Here is a 21,173-nt window from a genome sequence, read left to right as displayed (position 1 = left end):
TCTCTCCATCTGGTCCTGACAGCAAGGAAGCGGCCAAGACAAGGTGGGGTGGGACGGGACGGCGTGGTGAGGGGCTGCGAGGTGACCACAGCCCTGGGCAAGAGGCTGTCCCCACACAGACGGGAGTGACAGCGGGCTCTCCGTGTCGGCCATTCTCCCCATGGGCCTGAGTTTCGGGGTTTGCCCATCCCACTGTGAGCAAGGCAGAAGAGCAACAGCCCTTTTTGGCCAGCCAGCTGAGGACTGGGCCTTCCATCAGCCCTGGCACCCCCCCGGTGATGTGATGATGGCCGTGTGACAGCAAGCAGAACGTTGGTGGTGGCCATCTCACGGGGGGATGGTGACACGGCCACCCAGGACAGGTATAAAAAGGGCTGCGTGGTGAGCCAGCCCAGACTAGGGGAAGGCAGGGGAGAGAGGGCTGAGGAGAGGGCAGGGAAGGGAGGGCTGCTGCCCTTCCAAGAGCTGGGCCCAGGCAGGGAGGCAGGGGTTGCCTGTGGCATGACAGATGGTGGCTGTTCCTCCTTTGTCTTTCAGAAGTGGAGGCTCATCCAAGGACATGACCAGGCCATGGTGCACTCCTGTCCTCAGCCGCTCAGCCAGAGAGATTTGTTACTTTCTACAAGGACACCGATATAAAGATAAGGAATCAAAAATGACACCAACTCCTGGCGCCAACCCCAAGGATGCAGTGGCCACCTCATGGTGGGCAGCAGGCTGGCAGTGGCCCGTGTCACCATGGGGCTGGTGACACAGCCAGCCCGGGATGGGTGTTTCCTGGCTGCCTGGGAGATGCGGGACTGGCAGCCTTGTCCTAAGGCTGGGAGAGTCCCAGGCAGGGGTTGCCCATGGTGACGGAGGGTGGCTGCTCCAGTTGTTGATACTACCCTGCCTTTTGTAGCCGCAGTCCGTACTGCAGCACAGTCTCACAAGGAGCTGGAAGCTCCCCTCAGCCGTGGATGAGGGGAACTCTGCACCACCCACCCTCTCTGCAAGAAACTTCTCTCAGAGTAAAGTTTTCTGATTCATGAACCCATTGGCTGGTTCCCATTTGTGTGGTCTTTTTGAGGAAACTTGTCCCCATATAGGTACAGAAATCTCTCTCTACAAATCTGTATATTATACAGGAACGCTTCCTGACATAAAGGAAGTGGGGAGCCAGTCAGAGGGTGCTCTGAGATGATGTGGGTATGATGGTTTCAAAACATGACAACTGTCCAGTCACAGTTGAAAAGAGTATGAAACATGTGGGGTATGACATCATCAATGACGGCAATCTCCACGTATGCAGTGGGCAAGGGCTTCCTGTTGTCACGTACTTCCGGGAAAGCTGTAAGGGGTGGCTGGTCCTGCCAGCCAGCCACAGGCCAGGACGAAAACATGTGGGCCATGAGACTGTCAGAAATGGCGACTACCTGCCATAAAATGGCATCTGAAACAACATGGTGGCCCCTGTGCATGTTGTGGGAGGGACCTCCTGCTCCGAGGCCCTTCTAGGGCTGACAGGAAGGGGTAGCTGGTGTCAAGAAATGGCCGTGAGCCAGTCACAGCATATGAAAACGAGCGGGTCAAGTTTTACAAAAGGGTGGCTTGGGCCATTACGAAGAGCAAAGAGAAATGTCCTTTGAACAGCAGGATGAGGCAAGACCCAGTCTGTGGGCTCCATACGGACCTCACCACCAGGTCAGCTGTTGTCAAGGGCACGGGTGGAATGTTCTTTGCTCTGTCACTGCGAATTTTCACCCGAGGCCATTGAAGGAAAACATCTCACTGCCTTTTCTCTTAGAGAACAGCCATGAGCCGTGGAATTCCCTATAGATTCACATGAAGGTGCACATGGCTGCTATTCTGAATTTATTGATTGAAATATTATCATACATTGCATTAAATCGAGGACAGACTTTTTATTACTAAAGATTTTTTCCCACTATTTCATTATATAGGTACCTTAAACCCCCTCAAATTCTGAGAAAAATTATAAATCAAAGTCAATGACAATGATACTGATACTTAGTAATATCTTGGTAACTTCTCAAAGTCATGGAAGAACCTAAGTTTTGCCAAAGTATACAAGTGATTTTTTTATGATTCAGGTGTCTCTGGGGTAGACTATGCCATGAAAGCCGGCATAGTGCTCTTTCAATCCCTATGTAATGGAATCTCATTTGCTGCCCTTCTATTATTATTATTATTATTATTATTATTATTATTATTATTATCAATGAGATGATTGCTAATCAGACAATACAATGCAACTAATGTGCAGAATTAGAATATTGTCTAGATGAGAGTCAAAGCTTAAACTCACTGGCAATTTAATGTCTGTGCCGTTGTTTCTGCTCCTTCTGCTCTGATTTTTTGAGGCAGACCTCTCCCAGAAGTGTCAATGCGTATAAAGGAAGTGCATAAAAGGCATGTTTTGCAAAGCCAAGTGTGATATCCTCACGCTACTCAGAAAGCATTGAGAAAAGATACTGGCTTATCATAGGAAGAGTAATATAAAAAGATCTGTCATGATAAATATTAGTCATGTTGCCACACATGTCATTCGGAGGTGTTGAAGTAACACAAGGCCAGGTGCAGGGTAGAGCTCAGGGGGTTAGACTGGACTGGGCTAAATGGGCAGCTGCCTTGCCCCAGTCTGTCGCCTGAGGATACAACTGCAGAAGAGAGTTTTGAATTCAGTTTGAAACAAAGTCCTTCCTCAGAGTCAAAACTGGATTCAAATCCCATACAGTTCAAGGTTAAGATACCGCTCATGACTGACCTGTGATGTGTGAGGTACCAAACCACTAAAAATCACAGTTAGACTCAACTCAATGACTTCTCAGAAACCATGACATGAAGTCACTTCATCACATTATGAATGCCAGGTCATTCTGTTTCAATTCCAGCCTGGTCTGTGAAGCTGGTATCTTGTATTTCTGTGGTACCAAGCGGGGGTTTCACAGTCCTTGTGTGACTTACGAACCTGTTTTCCCTTACTCCTGATTAGTATTTTAATATTTAACTATCCTTGTGCTAAATGCCTCAATAGACATGCAGGGCTTAATCACAGCACACCAAATACTTGATTCAAGTGATGAATTCTAAAGGCTGTTTTCAGCGCAAAACATTTCAGTGGACCACATCTTTTATGACGCAGAGTACTATACAGATGCTTATTTTTGTGGGTTGTGCCAGAGACCCTGAATGTATTGCATTACATGTCCATTAAAAGTACCAGTAAACCAGCACAAAATGGATGGAGAAGTCATTAGAGGTGAGACTCACCTCAGACTCATTTAGATAGAAACATTGCAAGCTTCTCACCTTTTGAAGTAGGCTTCCTTTTTAGTCAGCAGGGAGTGACATCGTAGCAGGTGTCTGCTGTAGGCCACCTCAGCAGGAAGAATGACAGGTGGATGAAATCTAAATGGCTGAGGACCAGGCTATTCCCATGTGCCGCAAGTCGAACTGCTGAGGAAAATGACCAGCCTGGCTGAACAGGGAGCTTTTGCTAGGAGTCAAGAAAAAAAGGAGAGTTTATCATCTCTGGAAGAAAGGGCAGGCAACTTGGGAGGAGTACAGGGATCTTTTTAGGTCATACAGAGAGGAAATTAGAAAGGCAAAAGCTCAGCTAGAACTAAATCTGGCCACTGTCGTAAGGGAAAACAAAAAATGTTTTTACAAATAAGTTAACAGTAAAAAGAATCCCAAGGAGAATATCTATCCTTTAATGGATACAGAAGGGAACGTTGCCACCAGAGATGAGGAAAAGGCTGAGGTACTTAATGCCTTCTTTGCCTCAATCTTTAATAGGGAGACCAGTTATCCTCAGGGTACTCTGCCTCCTGAGCTGGAAGGCAAGGATGAAGAGCAGAATATACCCCCCCTTAATCCAGGAGGAAATAGTTAGTGACCTACTACGCCATCTGGACACTCACAAACCTATGGGACCAGATGGGATCCATCCAAGAGTACTGAGGGAACTGGCAGAGGTGCTTGCCAAGCCACTCCACCATGTATCAGCAATCCTGGTCAACAGGGGAGGTCCTAGAGGACTGGAGGCTTGCCAATGTGATGCCCATTTACAAGAAGGGTTGGAGGGAGGATCTGGGGAACTACAGGCCTGTCAGCCTGACCTCAGTACCAGGGAAGATTATGGAACAGTTTGTCTTGAGAGCACTCACATGGCAAGTCCAGGACAAGCAGGGGATCAGACCCGGTCAGCATGGGTTTACAAAAGGCACGTCCTGCTTGACCAACCTGATCTCCTTCTGTGACCAGGTGACCTGCCTAGTGGATGAGGGAAGGCTGTGGATGTTATCTACCTCGACTTCAGCAAGGCCTTTGACACTGTCTCTCATGGCATACTCCTTGAGAAACTGGCGTCTTATGGCTTGGACAAGTGCACTCTTCACTGGGTGAAAAACTGGCTGGATGGACAAGCCCAAAGGGTTGTGGTGAGTGGGGTGAAATCCAGTTGGCGGCGGGTCACAAGTGGTGTTCCCCAGGGCTTGGTGTTGGGCCCTGTTCTGTTTAATATCTTTATCGATGATTTGGATGAGGGGATTGAGTGCACCCTCAGCAAGTTTGCAGATGACACCAAGTTGGGAGGCAGGGTCGATCTGCTTGAGGGTAGGGAGGCTCTACAGAGGGATCTGAACAGGCTGGATTGATGGGCTGAGGCCAACTGTGTGAGGTTCAACAAGGCCAAGTGCCAGGTCCTGCACTTGGGTCACAACAACCCCATGCAGCACTACAGGCTTGGGGAAGAGTGGCTGGAAAGCTGCCTGGCAGAGAAAGACCTGGGGGTGTTGGTCGACAGCCGGCTGAGTATGAGCCAGCAGTGTGCCCAGGTGGCCAAGAAGGCCAACAGCATCCTGGCCTGCATCAGAAGTCGTGTGGCCAGCAGGAGCAGGGAGGTGGTTGTTCCCCTGTACTGGGCACTGGTGAGGCCGCACCTTGAGTCCTGTGTTCAGTTTTGGGCCCCCCACTGCAGGAAAGACATTGAGGTGCTGGAGTGTGTTCAGAGAAGGGCAACCGAGCTGGTGAGGGGCCTGAAGCACAAGTCTTATGAGGAGCGGCTGAGGGAACTGGGGTTGTTTAGTCTGGAGAAGAGGAAGCTGAGGGGAGACCTTATCGCTCTCTACAACTACCTGAAAGGGGGTTGTAGTGAGGTGGGTGCTGGTCTCTTCTGTCAGGTGGCTGGAGATAGGACGAGAGGAAATGGCCTCAAGTTGAGGCAACGGAGGTTTAGGTTGGATATTAGGAAAAATTTCTTTACTGAGAAGATTATCAGGCATTGGAACAGGCTGCCCAGGGAAGTGGTTGAGTCACCATCCCTGGAGGTATTCAAAAAGCGCGTAGACAAGGTACTCCAGAACATGGTTTAGTGGGCATGGATGATGGTTGGACTCGATGATGTTGAAGGTCTTTTCCAGCCTAAACGATTGTATGATTCTATGACTTCTACAGGCAGCTTGAAGTGGCCTCATGTTCGCCAGCCCCAGCCTTCATGCGGGACTTCAACCCCCCCAGTGTCTGCTGGAGAAACGATGCAGCAGGTGCTGCAACCAGAGGTGCTACCTGGAGCTGGGCACGTCCCAAACCCCTACAAGGGACGGTGCTGATTGCTCCAAAGTGGCTGAAGGAGTCCGGTCTGCAGCCGTCCCCTCCCCAGCTGCAGTCACATAGCCAGAGTTGTGCTGTTTTCAGCTGTAAATCCCCATGTTTTTTCTCCGTCAGCCTTGACACTTGGGCCAAACCCATCCTGGCCCTGTCTCACCCTCGTGCCCTGGCCCGGTGGGTCCCACTCGAGGCTCGGGGGCCCAGCGGGCCGGAGGAGAGCCCGGCTCACCTCCGTGACACGGATGTCGCGGAAGGGACCGCTCGGCCCCTGACAGAGCAGAGGAGGGCTCGGGCCTCGCCCGCGGCCCGCCAGGGCCCCTCACACCCCGCACACCCCCCAGGCCTGCAGGGAGAGCCGGGCGGGTGGCTGCGGCGGCCGGTCCCCGGGGCAGGACAGCGGCTGGTGGCGTAGCGAGCCCGTCCGTGCCCGCGGGGCTCTCCCCGGTGGCCGAAGGCAGCGCGGCAGGACGGCGGGGCCGGTGCGGAGAGCGGCACCGGCCGGCTCCCGGCGCTGAGCGCTCGCCTCCTCCGTGAGCGCCTAAAATGTTCCTGGCATGCGAGGCCAGGGGAGATGCAGTGAGGAGCGGGGCACTTTTCCAACAGCTCCTCCGCCGAGAGAGCCAGTGGCACGGCGCGGCTCCGCGGCCCGCCGCTCTCCTCGGCTCCCTCCAGCAGCCCGACCGCCATGCAGCGAGGCAGGGTAAGGGGCTGCGGGCCGGGGCAGGGCGGCCCGGGGCGGGGGTGTGTGTGTGTGTGTGGGGGGGGGAGCGCCCCGACCCCCGGGCCGGGGCTTGGGGGTGGCCCCGGGGCGCGGCGGGGTCCCAGCCCCGCTGACGGCGGCGTCGTTGCAGGTGCGGGCGGCGCTGGCGGCGCTGCTGTGCGCGGCGCTGCTCCCGCTCCGCCCGGAGGCCGTCAAGGCGCCCAAGCGACCGGCGCGGACCCGGACCTGCGGCGAACGGCCCGAGGAGTTGCTGGAGCAGCTCTACGGGCGGCTGGCGGCGGGCATGCTCAGCGCCTTCCACCACACCCTGCAGCCCGAACCGCCGGGCCGACAGCACAACGCCAGCTGCCCGGCCGGGGGGCGGCCGGCCGCCGACAAGAGGTTCCGGCTCCCCGTCAACCTGCGCAGCGCCTCGCCGTGGGCCTACAGGTGACTGCGGGGCACCGGCGGGGGTGTGTGTGGGGGGGGGGAAGGGGCAGGGGGGGTGTTCCAGCCGCCTCAGGGGGCGAAGCGGTGGCAGCGTCCCGGCGGGCTGAAGGGAGCCGGTAACCCTGTGTGGGACCCCCCTCCGTGCCACGCCTGCCCGGGGGTTTGGCCGCCTTTCCCCGCGCAGTGCCCTGGGGCCGCTCCGGGAGGCGGCGGCCCTGAGGGGCGAGGGCTGCAGCGAGCAGCAGCCCGGCGGAAAGGCGTTGAAGTCGGCGTCTAAATAGGCAGATGTGAGGTGAATGTGTAAAAACGGCTTGTGTGGGGAATAAAGCCTAACGGGCAGAAAGAGAAGGGAAAAGCGGATGAGGTGGAGCAAGCTGTGAGATGGAGCTCCCGCGCACCCGGGAGCGCAGGCCACCCCTCAGAAAGTCGCTTCGGCAGGTTGTCACGGGCGAAGTTCACTCCGAGGACCCTCGGCGAAGGACCGTCACCGCGAAGGCCCCTCCTGACTCTGTGGCAGCCCCCAAGGGGCTCAAACGCTTTCCCTGAGGTGTGACCCCAGACACGGTGCTGGTCTCCGAAATACATGGGAGTACAGCGGGTGTTCTTGTAACGTACCGGCAGAGCCGTACCTTCACTTACCCCGCCACAAACACTCCCAAGGGCTTGCTGTCCACTTTGCTGTAGGAGCGTAGGCAAGGAACGAGTACTGCAACTTTCTGCATCGGTGTTTTCAACCCGCGCTTTGCAAACCCCCTCCCTCTGCTGAGGTGGAACAGGGGCTGCCAGGCTATTTTTAAGGGGGCATAAAAATAATCTGTTGTTAGGCTGGTTAATACACAAAACAGGGGTCTGTACTTCCATAGAGAGCTCTGGAAAAGCTTGGAAACCACTGATCTAGAACGCTGAGCCCAGCCTGTGATCACATTCTCACTATCAAGGCTTCTGGTAATTTTGTCAGAATTAGACTTGATGGAATCAGGCTCGCTGTTTTCAGCTTTCTGTAAAGACACTGTAGAGAATGGGAGGCTAAAACATGTACAAACTTAAAAGGAACAGACTTTCTTGCTACTTTCTGTACGTTATCCTTCATATATACCTTGATGCAGTTACTGTGTATTCAGTGAACTTAAATATCTCCTTGTTAGTGATCTCCAATAAACATTTATTTTGTGGCATGGTTTTGGCCCGCTTTTAGTTTAAGAAGTAATCCTACTGAGAGAAAAATGGTTTATTTGCTCAATAAGCCTTTCATAAACGAAGTATTTTTAGAAATAGTATTTTTAGTAATACATTTTCTGTAAGCAGACTGAGGATTTTTTAAGCTACCTAAGCGTGCAAAAAGCAAGTATGATGAATGGAACACCTACCATTAGGGTCAGGTATCTTTTACGTTGGTTTTGCCAAATACTAGTGGGATCAGAAAATTGTTCTTCTGGTCTGAAAACAGTGCATTCCATGCGCACATCTCGTTGGGCAGGTATTTATTTTCAGTGGAGCTCTGTACAGGCTTACTTAACAGAGAACCAGCTGCTATTTGGGGCCTGGCTTACAAAAAGTTTATTAAGAAACCGTAAATCCACTGTGCTTTTCATCAGAATGTTTTCAAACAGACCACTAACCATTCACATAGAAGTAACTTGATGACATGTCCAAGCTAGAAATTTTAAAAGAGAGTGAAAAAAAAAGTATTACACCATTAAAGGCAAAATCTAAAATTATATTTGGGGGAAAAATTATTTCTCTAGGGTGAAGAGGCCTGAGTACACCGTCTAGTTAACAGTCTCATTTACAGCTTTTTTTTTCTCAATTGCATTTTTACTATATCATTAGTGTGCAATGAGGCAGCAACTGACATTGCAATATATGTAATGAAAGTGTAAAATATAAAATTGCTCATTATGAACAGTAATGTGCATTTGCTATTACACTCCGCTATTTCATAGATTTTGAAGCCAGATAAAAGCATTATGAAGGTCTGATCTGTGCTGTTCACCCAGTTACCCTGGAAGCAAGCTCCCAAATCCCATTAGAGCTATTGCGTATCTTTAAAAAGGACGTGCAACTCTTAAATAAAGATTGCAGAAAGTAATGGCACATTACGTCTTGTCAACAGTTAACTGATTGCACTTATACAATCCCAAAAATTTCTTCTCCATGGCTGGGGTGTTAGTCTGAAAAACTGCATACAGCTCTCTTCTGTAATATGGAACTTTCTTGACAAGCCTACTTACATATAATTCTTTTAATCTTTCCTCATAAATCGCTCCCCTTCACTCATTCATTGCTGTCTCCTGAACTGCCGCCTCAATCACCAGAGTTGTTCTAGTAGTGAATGCTCAGAAACTAATTCACTGGAGGCAGACCCCTCTAGTACACCCTGATAGGACACTCCTCAAAGCATAAATTTGACTATTTGAAACTTGCATCAAGATACTTGTCCCGTTTCAGCGTGTCTCACAGACGTCCTGCTCTCCGACTTCTTTTCTGCCCCTAAAGAGTTACAGTGCAATTGCTTTCTGCTCTGCGCATAAAGAGTCTTTCTTTCTGACCTGCATTTTAACATATGAGATATCTCATGCTGTTTCTTTGTCTTCCCTGGTGTTGCAGCAGTTCCCATTGTTACCATCTGCAGATTTCATTAATATGCTGTTTATACTCCCTATTCCAGGTCATTAATAATAAAGATATTAAGTCTGGCTCTACTTATCTTCCCCTGCATATCTCCCTAGGCACCTGTTCCCAGCTGTTCAACACTGCTTCTTGTAATTCTTCTGCTCACATGACTGTTCAGTTCGTCAACTGAAATTTTTTCATATCTGCATTTGTGAGAAAGAATCAAATATATTACTTAGAGATCTGTATATAACAATCAGCCTACTGCATTGCATAGATCCAAGTTTATCATTCTATTTAAGTGTGGAAGAATTAGGTTTGATTAATTGACTCAAAGTTCAGCTAATCCTTGTGTGGCTTCTTGTCTTTGTTCTGTGCTTACTATTTATTTTCTATTACTTGGTCTTTAATTTGGTTATACAAAAATCAAGACTTACATCATTTTTGGCTTGCTACAACCCAGAGATACAGGAGTTGCACATGGATTGCACCACGGATCCATCTGGTCCACTATCCTGCTGCTGGCAGCAACCAATAGGTGGTATTTGAGGCAAAAGCTAGGGGAAACATATTGGTTCATCTGCCTGATACTGAAATTCCATCCTGATGGCCACAGGAGATCAGTATATAATTCAGGGCACAAAGTTTAATCACACGAATTGCTCTTTACACTGCAGAGCTATAAAGACACAGCAGAGTTCCCTGAAGTCAGTTGAGTGGAGTGAAATCTTGAGTGTACAGGATTTGCTCAGCACTTCAGGAAGTTGGTCTAAGAATTACCCAGGTTTTTTAAAAAACAGAGCCAGTGGCAGAAGCTCTGCCGTGAAATCATCATGCTAACTGTGTGCCAGTTTGTGACATCTATCCTGGAGCCACTTGTCCTTTTTAGCAGTATTACATGGACAGTCGATGAAATCCAGAAAGCCTGCTTGTACGAGGAGGTAGCGGCAAGGGCCGTGGACCTTGGCTACTACTATGGTTCACAGTTGCTTCACAAGAATTAGTGATACGGGTTGTCTTACTGCTTACAGAACCTTGCCAACAGCACAAGATGGGCGCTGCTTGTTAAAATTTACAGAAGCCATAATCACGGTGAATCTTTACCAATGCAAGCTCAGCTCCAGAGATGCACACACAGGTTGCTCATGGACAAGAGCCACTATAAAAAGGATTAATTTTAAATGCATGCCTAAACGTTTGCAAGGTCTGATCATAAAGCTTAGAGTAATGGTTGAAAAAAATCTGATCCTGCTGAAGTCAATGGTGCGTTTACAGGTAGTGTTGATTTGTGATTCCATTCATGGTGCTGCAGAGCACAGGCGCCATTCATTAATCAGCTGTATACATCAGCTCTATTTTTATTCTCTGTTGTCTTAAGGTTATAATAACATTCACAGCTAGTTTGTAGGAGTACATTCAGAGTCTTCTGCAAACATACTTCTGCATGAATCCAGCAAAAATTCTTTATGTGTATTCAAGAATTCATTCCCATTTCTAAATTTCCAGATCTCGTGGCTTCTGTGTCTGTCTCTGGGGCCTAATCCTGCATTTACTAAGGGTTAATTTACAGAGATTTAATTTTTATTGTCAGCATTGATCTGATCATGAAATCCCATGTTAGCTAGTCCCTCCCTCTCTCAAACGTTGCCCAGCTTGGTTTTTTCTGCTTTTCAAAAACCAGTTTCAGTTTTTGAGCATCCTTGCTTTAGTGCTCATCTACAAAAAATCTTAATAAAAGTAATACAGACAATTCTTTTTTTACTGATAAAAGCCAAGCTTGTCCACAGTGCTTTTGAAAAATGTCATACAAGAGGGCTTTCCTTTAAATAATACTCCAATGATTTTCAAGAACCTTATCCAAGACATTTTCCAGGATTTAGTATTATCATGTGGCACAGTGTGCATATCCCAAAGATGCAGCTGAGGGAAAGAATACAAGGGGACGCAGAACTGCTGTCCTTTCTATTTGAGTACACGTTCCTACAACTCTTCAGAAAATCACTGTTAGCACTAGGCTACTTTATTCAAGCACTCTACTTATTACCTGTGTATAAAACAAACGGAGTGTAATGTGAACAAAAGAACACCTGCTATAGAGAAATAAATGTCTTGCCAAGAGGGAAAAAAAAGTTGTTAACTCTTAATCCTGTAAGTATTGCAGAGTGTGAAGTAAAGGGATGATGATCTGCTTATTAGACTTCTGATAACATCCAGCTGTTAGTCTAGTGCTAACAGTGATTTTGTGAAGAGTCAGCTGTATCTGCCTGCCCCAGCACAGCATCTGACCCATTGGATTTAGAAGCTTGGAAGCTATGAAGTGGTAATATTATTAAAAATACTACATATGCAAGTAGCAGTACAGGACAAGACAGATTAAGTCTTTGCAAGAGTTTTACTTCTGACAGAAGCTTTTCTCTTGAGTTTCCAGGCTTAGTACATAAATGGCAGGAAGTTTGTTTTTCACTGGGAGCTCTCAAAGCGCTCGTAGGGTCATAAGGAAAAGCAGCCTCGAACTAGTCACACTTCATTAGCAGTTCCAGTTCAGTACAAACCTGCTTCTTGTTCCAGCAGATTGAAACACAGCAGCCCGGCATAGCTCACTGCTCCTGTCATCTGTAAATCGGGAGTGCTGGCTAGGCAGAGTTAGCCGTACATACTAGTAACCCGAGTTCACAGGACAAGGGCAACCCTCACCAAAACGGCCGGGCTGTCTAGTTTGCAGCAGTGGCCACAGCAAATGACACAAGGATGCAGGGGACACTTGGGTGCCCGTGGAAAGTTGCACTTCTCTGGTCCTCCACCGCTCTTCCCAGCTGCTTCTGTTGCGTCCACCCCAGTTGGGTGCATCTTTCACTACGTATAGGAAAGAGTCAGTAGGAACTTGGAGCATGCATTTTATCTGGTTAATTAACCTGATCAAACATGTTTTCCCTGTTCTAGGAGAAGACATAAAAACATGACTTGTAGTGCTTGGAGTAATGGACATGCATCAAACTACAGCAGCTGAGGCTGTGGTCTTTATATGCACAGAGTGATTATGTTCAATACATGCAAACAGAGGAAGCAGGTCACACAACTGCAGGCTAGATTACTGGTGTTTGTTAGTAGTTCAGACCCAAATCAGTCTGGGTTGCCTAGAAAGATAAAAATGAGGCTTTAGTAATATGGCCTTGCTTAACAGGTTTGAGCTGAAGATGCAGAACTTTGGATGTGGCTCCAAAGTTTAGTGACATTTGAGTTCAGCATTTAATTTCAGGAGGCATTACTTAGAGCTTTCAGTCTTAAAGTTCTGGTCTGGATGCAAAACCACATCTATATTTTGGAGCCATCTTTGGTTTTGGATCCTCTCTGATTCCTTCCAATCCTCACATGATGGAGTAGAGGTATCTACATCAAACTTAGCAGTATAAGAGGTTTTCCTATGGAAAGTAGAAAACCACACCACACCATCCTTCCAAAAAAACCTAATTTATACCTGACTTTTGCCATGTGGGAATTTGGAGGGGGAAGTTTGTTGTAGACCATGATTACAGTGACTGTGTTCTCTCTTGTTATTAGAGAAACTCTTATGTTTGCATCCAGAAGCATGTTCATGCTTTCCAGTAACATCATAAACCAGGTGCTAGAGATAATCCAGTAGAGGAAATACCAGTGATTTGACATACGGTGTGTTTAACAATCCACCACTGAAATTATTCACACTTGAGTTTGAAATGGGAATGTATCGCGGTAGAAGAGCCTGTATTTCACTTTCTTCCCTTCTGCTAGCTACCAGACATTTTATTTCACATTGGTGTGAGATCCTGTAACATGAAGGTATTTCCTGGGGAAAGTAAGCAAGTATAAATGGGACAGAGAAGCTTTGCAAAAAAGTATCTGCAACATCACAGATGTCTGGCTATGAGAGAACTGGTCAATTTTTTCTGTGAGGAAAACAAATTCCTAACAAAGACAAAGAATCCAGATTATATGGTCATTGCAAAAAAAAAAAAAAAAGTCTCTTTTCTTTGATGACAGGATAACCAAGTTTGTGTTTAGCTAAAGCTGTGATTCCAGATTTGTTTTAACCTGATAAACTGGTGATACTTCTGAAAAGGGCAGCTCCCTTCTGCCCCCATCTACAGCTGCTTGTTCACACGGGCTTGTTTGTGTAGGGCTCTGTGTATATGTGGCAAGACAGCTGAAGGACCAAAATCCAGCTTTTGATGAAGTTACTCTTCAGTTGGATGAATTCCCTGATCAATCCTGTGACCAGAAGAACATCAGCATCAACCCAGGGGCGGAGGTGAGAGGGAGAGCCAAGGCAGCCTGTTTTGGCAAGTGCAGATTTTGTTGACTAGAAGTGACTGTGCAATCAAAGCACAAAGCAGACTTAATGCTGCCTCTTCTGCAGCTGAAACCTCATCTCAGAGACCACCTGAAAAGATAAAAGGCTAACACTTTGATACCCAAGGAAGTGGTGCAAACCCTCGGAAACACAAGTTAGCAATCACTCTAAGTCTACTGCAGTTTTCAAAATTGGTTATTTTGAAACTACTGTGGGAAGGGGGGCATTGTATGCTTAGTAGTTTGTATCATGGCATAAATAATTATATTGATGACAGGTATTTAATTTATTCATTTTTCTTATGTAGTTGCCCCACTTCATCTACTGCGTGGTGATCCTATCCTGATCCGAAGTAGAGGATGGCTTAAAACCCAGTGCCCAGAATTTTTACTGGTTTTGCAGCACTTCACATCACAGTAAACATTACAGGCTTGAACATTCTCTCTGCTAGCAAATCTTTGACTGTTACTCAGTTTTTTTAGCCTCAGCTGCTGAAAATTCCCATCCAAACATGGGAAATGATTGATTTAATTTGCAAGAAAAAAATGCTCCACTTCACTGTTAGGAGAACTTACCAAGTAAAGAGCCGGTGAAATACTGCAACAGAGCCTCTGGGCAGGCTGGGGATCTCCTCTGGAGGTTTTTAAGAACAGGCTGGACAAACACGGGGAAGTACATCTGAGCTTGCCTCATGGAGGAATTTGGACTAGGTGACCTCCCAATGTGTCTTCATGCTCTCTGCGTGCCAGTAACAGCCTGTAGGGTACTTCTGCTGTGCACCATGTGTAGGTCTAACTGTCTCCTGTGTGAAAGTAGGAGCAGAGGAAAGGGCAGAAAAAGGTTTTCTGTTACCTGGCAGGTGGGTAAGTGCTTCTGATAATGTACTCAGGGTTGGCATCCTCGCAAAGGGGGGACGGGCTCTGGAGGAGGAGCACCGAGAGGCAGCTGGTGGTGCTTCTGGGCTGAATGCTTACCCAGCCAAAGAGAGCAGTCATCCCTCTCCAGCTGGACAGTGCAGGCAGTGCTGAAGCAGGGCTAGTTTTGTAACAGTGTGAGAGCAGAAGGTCATCTGGAGGAAGTTTAAAGGTACAGAGAGGACAGCTGGCATGGGAGTTAAACATATTTAAAAAATCCTCTTTTTCTGGAGGTGCAGACATCTTTGCTAGAATAATGACACACAGTTGTCATAATGTACAAGTTACAGCCATGCCCAGCAATTACTTCTAGTATAAGCAGGAAAGCTGGGTAAAGAACAAAGGAACAAATACATCACCACCACAATAAGCAGTGTGGCTACACACTCCAGTACGTGTACTCTGCTGTGTACTTTTTTCTTTTATTTCAAAAAACAAGCAGACTTTATCAGCTTTTACTCTCTTCACTAAAAACAATTGCTGTAGGTCAGCCAGGATCTGTATGTCTTGAGACCACAGTATCACATCTTTGTTTCTGCGCCCAGCAACATCCAGAGAGGAATGCTAGAGCTTGGACTTTGTTGGTCCAAGCTGTACTTAGGTTACAAGCTTTCCAGCTCCTGCTAATCAGGAATTTCTAGAGACAGGGCATTAATAAGCAAAAAGAAAGGGTCAAACAACAAACTGTAAGGCAACAAAAAATTTGAGGCTATACTCTTGAAGCTTTGGGACAAGGCTTTACTGCCAAACGTAGGAGGAAAGGGCAGAAAAAACATTAACTTTGCAGTTTATCTCAGTGTGAGCATGCGACTGTTACTCTTCTCTGGTTAGAGGAAGAGACAGTGGAGGTGAATTAGAGAAAGAAATACAGAGTTCTGCTTTCAAGAGGAAGGCACCTTTATAACCTCAAGTACAGCAGGGAGCAAAAACTATTGCAGAAATAATAGTACAATTTAAATCTATTTTAATTATAAAATTTTAAAACATCATGTCATAGCTTCAACAATAATAATGTTAACAAGGATTTGTACCAATTTTTTAAGGACTCGAGGCAGATCAAAAGTTTGGAAATGCCTATGTCCTTTCCAATGCTCTATTTACGGGTTCAGTCCAAAATGCAGATTTATTGGGCTTAAGCTCCTGTATCTCACATTTTGGAAAGCGAGTCACTTCATACTTCAGTGTGCACTGTAGGACCTGATCGGTTCTGTAAGTTGTTCATGTTTTTTCTTTACACTTCACAAAAAAGAAGCCAGACAACAACAGCTTCAGCTATTTTTCCTGGCAAAGAAAAAATAAACATTGTATAAATGTTTACAGTCAAATAACATTATAATAATATTTTCCAGATGAATATATCTGGTTTTAGAGATACTAATGAATCTTTATCATTTGCTTCCCTATAGAATTTCGTATGATCCCACAAGGTATCCTAAATACATTCCTGAAGCATACTGTCTGTGCAAAGGCTGCCTCATGGGAATCTTTGGCGAGGAGAATTTTCACTTCCGCAGCACCCCTGTGTACATGCCAACAGTCATCCTCCGGCGCACGTCGTCGTGTGCTGGGGGCCGTTACGTCTACACAGAAGATTATGTCACTATCCCAGTGGGCTGCACTTGTGTACCTGAACAAGAAAAAGAGGCCGAAAGCGTAAATTCCAGCATAGATAAACAAGAAATGAAGTTGCTGGTAAGCCAGAACAAGCCGTCATCAGAATGAAGAATATATAAACAGTCGTGTTATTGGCTTCACATCATCATCTCACCACCTCAGGAAACTGCACCACAGCAGCAAACACACCGACTTACCCTCTTTTTCTACTTAGAGGTATTTGAATTATAAGATTTTTGTCCAGTCACTCAGATCATTAGAGATGACAATTCATATTAAGAACTTCTTTAGTTCATGTAAGTATTTGTTGCAAATTCCAAAGTAGCTTTTTTTTCCTTAGAGCAGAACATTTTATCCTTGCTTATTCACAGTAAATTTTATAAGATGATGCAACTGTAAGACATGCTAGCTATTACTATAGCGGCCTACTGGTTGTAGATACTTTTAAGGAATCTCTTATACTCTACTTTTAAATACTTATATATAAAAATGACATAGCTGCCATACATGTGTCAAATCAGCAGTTAAAAGGATAATTTCTCAGGCTGGGAGAGCCTTCCTTTATGTTGCATATCTCAACTCCAAACAGTGTTCTTGGCTGTTATATCTTTGGCTATTTATACACTACAGCAAGAAAACCTTTGCTGAGTTTGAGTCATTCATAAAACAATATTCTATGAGTTTGCTGGTTTTAAACTTGCCAGATTGCTAAGGGTACAAGAGTTTTGTGGAAAAGCGTGCTAGAATATTGTAAAACTGTAATGGACTTTTGTGATGTGGACTAAGTCTAATTACACGGAAAATAGCAGTTAGAAAAAACACAGTTTGGGTCCCAAGAATTCTGTATTAGATTTCATTCATCATTAACTAACTGCTTAACTGTTTCTTGTGACAAAAATGTATTCTGTACAGTTGAAAGGCCAAAACCTTTTTCATGTTAGAAGAGGAGATTCGTCATTAAAAAAAAAATTGTACGAAGGATAGGCTTCATCTCTGGTACAGTGCAGATGAGTAAACAGGCTAGGTCTTAACTTCTAGATGCTACAGAGGTCGTTGAGGTGAGTCTCAGTCAATCAAAACTTGTTGAATCTGACTGATTTATGCAATTAGTGTTACTCATTTTCCCTACGCTACATGTAACAGACAGTCGGTCGCCTGCAAAAGATGCTAGTCTGCAGAAGAGCAGTCTTCCATCTTTCCAGCTTACAGGAACTTGATGGCAAGCCCTAACCAGAAACCCTAGATGCACAAAAACTTGCATTTCCAGAACAAGAGACTGAAGGTTGACTCAGTCTAGTGAATGAGAATCAGGAATAACCAGGCATACCTTGCACAAACATAACTCCTCAGAGGGCCACAATCACCAAAGTTGATAAATCTCTGCACAGCAGAGAATAACTTTTACATTTGAAGGATCATGACTGCAATATCATTACAAAAATGAATAACCACCATATGCAGCAATGTATTTGCTACATCAAGAATCTCAAAATTGGGCTTAACTCATAGCAGAGAAAGTCCCTAGGCTATACAAACACATGTTCCTTTGGAATGTCATTGGATGAAGAATGGAAAGACTGAGCTAACCAGAATTAGCAAGTTAAATAGAGAATGAAAATCATAGGACAACTCCTTGTCTTGGTGCATAATTATTGACTGTGCTTTTTATGACTCAGTCTAGTATAACAGCATTTTTATAGTGCAATCTGTACAGTTTCTTACAAAGCCTAAAACAATTTTAAGAACTCCAGAAACCAATAAAAGATTCCCATCACAATGTCAGATTGAAGTTTATAACTGCGTTTCTTGTGCAGAAGCTTTTCCACAATTCTACTTGACTTTAGATCTGTGTTTCCTCAAATTGTGATGCGGCTATCTCAAGGGGGTTCTCAAAGGAGTTCAAAGAAGGCCATAAAGTGTTTATACTACTCAGAGAACAGCCAATTGCCTAGCTGCTGCCAGCAATTAAAGGTAGTTACCTGTTCCCTGGAGAATGTAAATACTTGCAGCAATTACATCCACTTTTCCTTCCTCCTAATGTGGAAGAACTTCTCACCCTCTGAGAAGAAGGAAATGGTAATCAGAGGGGCTCAAAAGGGAAGCAGACCTACAAAACTGGAGAAACACTGCATTAGACGATGCTTCAGCAGTCTAACTTCTTGTAGTTTCACTATTAAATTGTGGGGTTTTTTCTCCACACACACACTTCAGACAGGGTGAAGTTGGACCTTCAGACTCCACAATGTAGAAAGCAAAGTCTTCACAGTAAAAGGTGCCATGGTTTAACCGCAGCCAGCAACTAAGCACCACACAGCCGCTCACTCACCTCCCTCACAGTGGGATAGGGGAGAGAATCAGGAGGGTAAAAGTGAGAAAACTCGTGGGCTGAGATAAAGACAGTTTAACAGGTAAAGCAAAAGCTGTGCGCGCAAGCAAAGCAAAATAAGGAATTCCTTCACCGCTTCCCATGGGCAGGCAGGTGTTCAGCCATCTCCAGGAAAGCAGGGCTCCACCATGCGTCATGGTGACTTGGGAAGACAAACACCATCACTCCGAACATGCCCCCCCCTTCTTCTTCCCCTACCTTTATATGCTGAGCATGATGTCATACGGTATGGAATATCCCTTGGGTCAGTTGGGGTCAGCTGTCCCAGCTGTGTCCCCTCCCAGCTCCTTGTGCCCCCCCACCTCACTGGCGGGGTGGGGTGAGAAGCAGCAAAGCCCTTGGCTCTGTGTAAGCACTGCTCAGCAGTAACCAAAACATCCCTGTGTTACCAACACTGTTTTCAGCACAAATCCAAAACTTAGCCCCATACTAGCTACTATGAAGAAAATTAACTCTACCCCAGCCAAAACCAGCACAAAGGCAGTAAAAAAAAAAAACCCAAACAACAACACAAAAATGCCAAACTACACACAGCCCTTAACATTTAGTAAATACCCAGAAGGGCTACCAGCTAAAGCTCTGGCTAAACACTGCCCTCCATCTGTCTGCCCACACACTTTTGTTATAAAAATTTGTCTGCAACAAATTAGTTACTAGAGCACATGGATTTATTTGCATGATGTGGAGAAAAAAAAATCTCACTTTTTGTTGCAACTCTCTTGTCCTGCAGGCATAAATTAGAGTCATTTTGAGGTTTTCAAGTAACTAGAGCATGTTCTGGGAATTCCTAGGAGTTGCAGGCTAAGATCAGGTAAATGGAACATAATCTGTTTTGCCAATCCAGAAAAACAGATGCTTTAGCTTACATATAGCTTCAGGAATTGGATGACTGAAAGGAAAGTACTAGAGAACTGCAAAACCTCAATGGATCAATAGATTATGTATGTTGGCGACCTCCTTCTCGTCATACTGCCACAAGTGCAGAAAGCTTCCTATGGTTACAAACAGCCTCGTGTTATCTTACTCAGAAGCCCATTTTCCTTTTTTAATCCTCACGCTCCTCTGTGACAGCCTTTTTAGCTGAGCCAATTTGCTTCCCGATCCAGCTTTCCAGTTAGGTGTCTCTTAAAAGCTATGTTTGTGTTTTAGCGTGATCAAGTGTTCGATAACTGTTAGTGAACAACTGTTTGTTAATACTTAACATCAAGAACCATTAGCTACACAAACATTTGTTAACCTTCAAAATATCCATCCATATATAAACCCTCTCTGCATTACTCATGTGGAAAAGGTTATTAAATGCGTTTGTTTGGAATTTAATTTTTTTAAAGAGATCATCACTTCATGGATTTATATCAGTTTCACTTCAACTGTGGTGTGACATTTTCCAGCTTCTAGCCCTCTGGTTACAGCTGCTGCAGCCTTGCCTTTAATTTGCATGGGGGGAGGAAGGGTTCATTGGAGTTGCTTCAAGGCTCACAAACTGTTGACACAAGGCAGACATGAAATGCCTCATTGAACCAACTCCAGGCCCAATAAATGCAAACAATTCAAAGCTGAAACTATCTGGCAGCTGCAGCTGATTTGAGAAAATTTTTGTTGTGCCAGGAAAATCTTTTCCTTCAACGAGGTTGTCCCTGGAATACATTAGGAACCACAAAACACAGAACAATATCCTTGGTAAAGAGATTATTTTCTTCTCTGTAGTATCACTTAAGATAGGTTGGAAAATTCGTATCATTCAGGAAGGTTGAGAAAAGCCTGAGATGCTAGTTTTGGTTTACTAGCCAGTCATTACATGAAGGTGTCCGAACAGGCAGAAGTCTAGAGCTGCAAGTAAACAAGAAATCACATGGGGGAACATGAACATGAAAGCAGCAAGGGGAAAAGGGAAAAAGGCTATGATGTGCTCAGAAAGTATAAACACCCATTAATCTCACTGGGATTAGGGAACAGCCATAACTACCTGGACTAGGGCACATGAGGGAGATCAAGTTAATTCGACATGTTTTGCTGAGTAGTGGCATAAGCTACCACTTGGTTTTGCTGTACTCCCACCTAAGGAGGCTGCAGAACATGAGTAGACCCAGAGAGGCAGCACAGCCCTGACAGCGGCTGACAAGGGGCTTCTGCAGCCCGAACCCAGCCGCCCCATTTCCCAGCTCACCGCACTGCACTGGGGCTGCGCCGTGCAGGGAACCAAGGGAGAGTGACAAAACCAACCATCAGAGGTACTTCCCACTTGCTCAGGTACGGAGAGGCATGGGCGGAGGGGTGAAGGCACTTGTGTGGTACAGAGACAAGCTAACTGTGCAATCGAGCTGATTAACAACGCCATTGTTAACAGGAAGTGCGGATTAGATCTTGATGGAAGCAGTACCTTGGACTTCATGCAACAGCATTTCTAGAAGTTTCATTTGTCATCTGGGGTGAGGTGCAGGCAGCTGCAGTGTATTATCTTCCCCCTACAGCCATCAGCCTGTGCACAAGACCCCAGGTTTCCTCTGCCAAGTGTCACATTCATATCGACAGCAGGGCATTGAGATACCCTGCTGC

General features: G+C 45.9%; 1 protein-coding gene across 1 annotated transcript; it reads left to right on the top strand.

Moving 5' to 3' along the window:
- Nucleotides 1-6,075: 6,075 nt before the first annotated feature.
- On the top strand, nt 6,076-21,173 carry IL17D (interleukin 17D). Its single transcript, XM_075050758.1, has 3 exons — nt 6,076-6,313; nt 6,465-6,763; nt 16,024-21,173. Exons 1-3 carry the CDS (start codon nt 6,299-6,301, stop codon nt 16,337-16,339), a joined length of 630 nt encoding a protein of 209 aa, XP_074906859.1. The 5' UTR covers nt 6,076-6,298; the 3' UTR covers nt 16,340-21,173.

This window comes from Buteo buteo, chromosome 18 (genome assembly GCF_964188355.1).
Source record: "Buteo buteo chromosome 18, bButBut1.hap1.1, whole genome shotgun sequence".
Lineage (NCBI taxonomy): Eukaryota > Metazoa > Chordata > Aves > Accipitriformes > Accipitridae > Buteo > Buteo buteo.
Note: the sequence above shows the minus strand (reverse complement) of the source record. Positions and strands in the feature narration are given on the sequence as shown.

Excerpts from the sequence above, each read along its gene's own strand:
- IL17D (XM_075050758.1), top strand. Across the intron at positions 6,764-16,023 it reads GCCTCGCCGTGGGCCTACAG|AATTTCGTATGATCCCACAA; the intron begins GTGACTGCGGGG and ends GCTTCCCTATAG.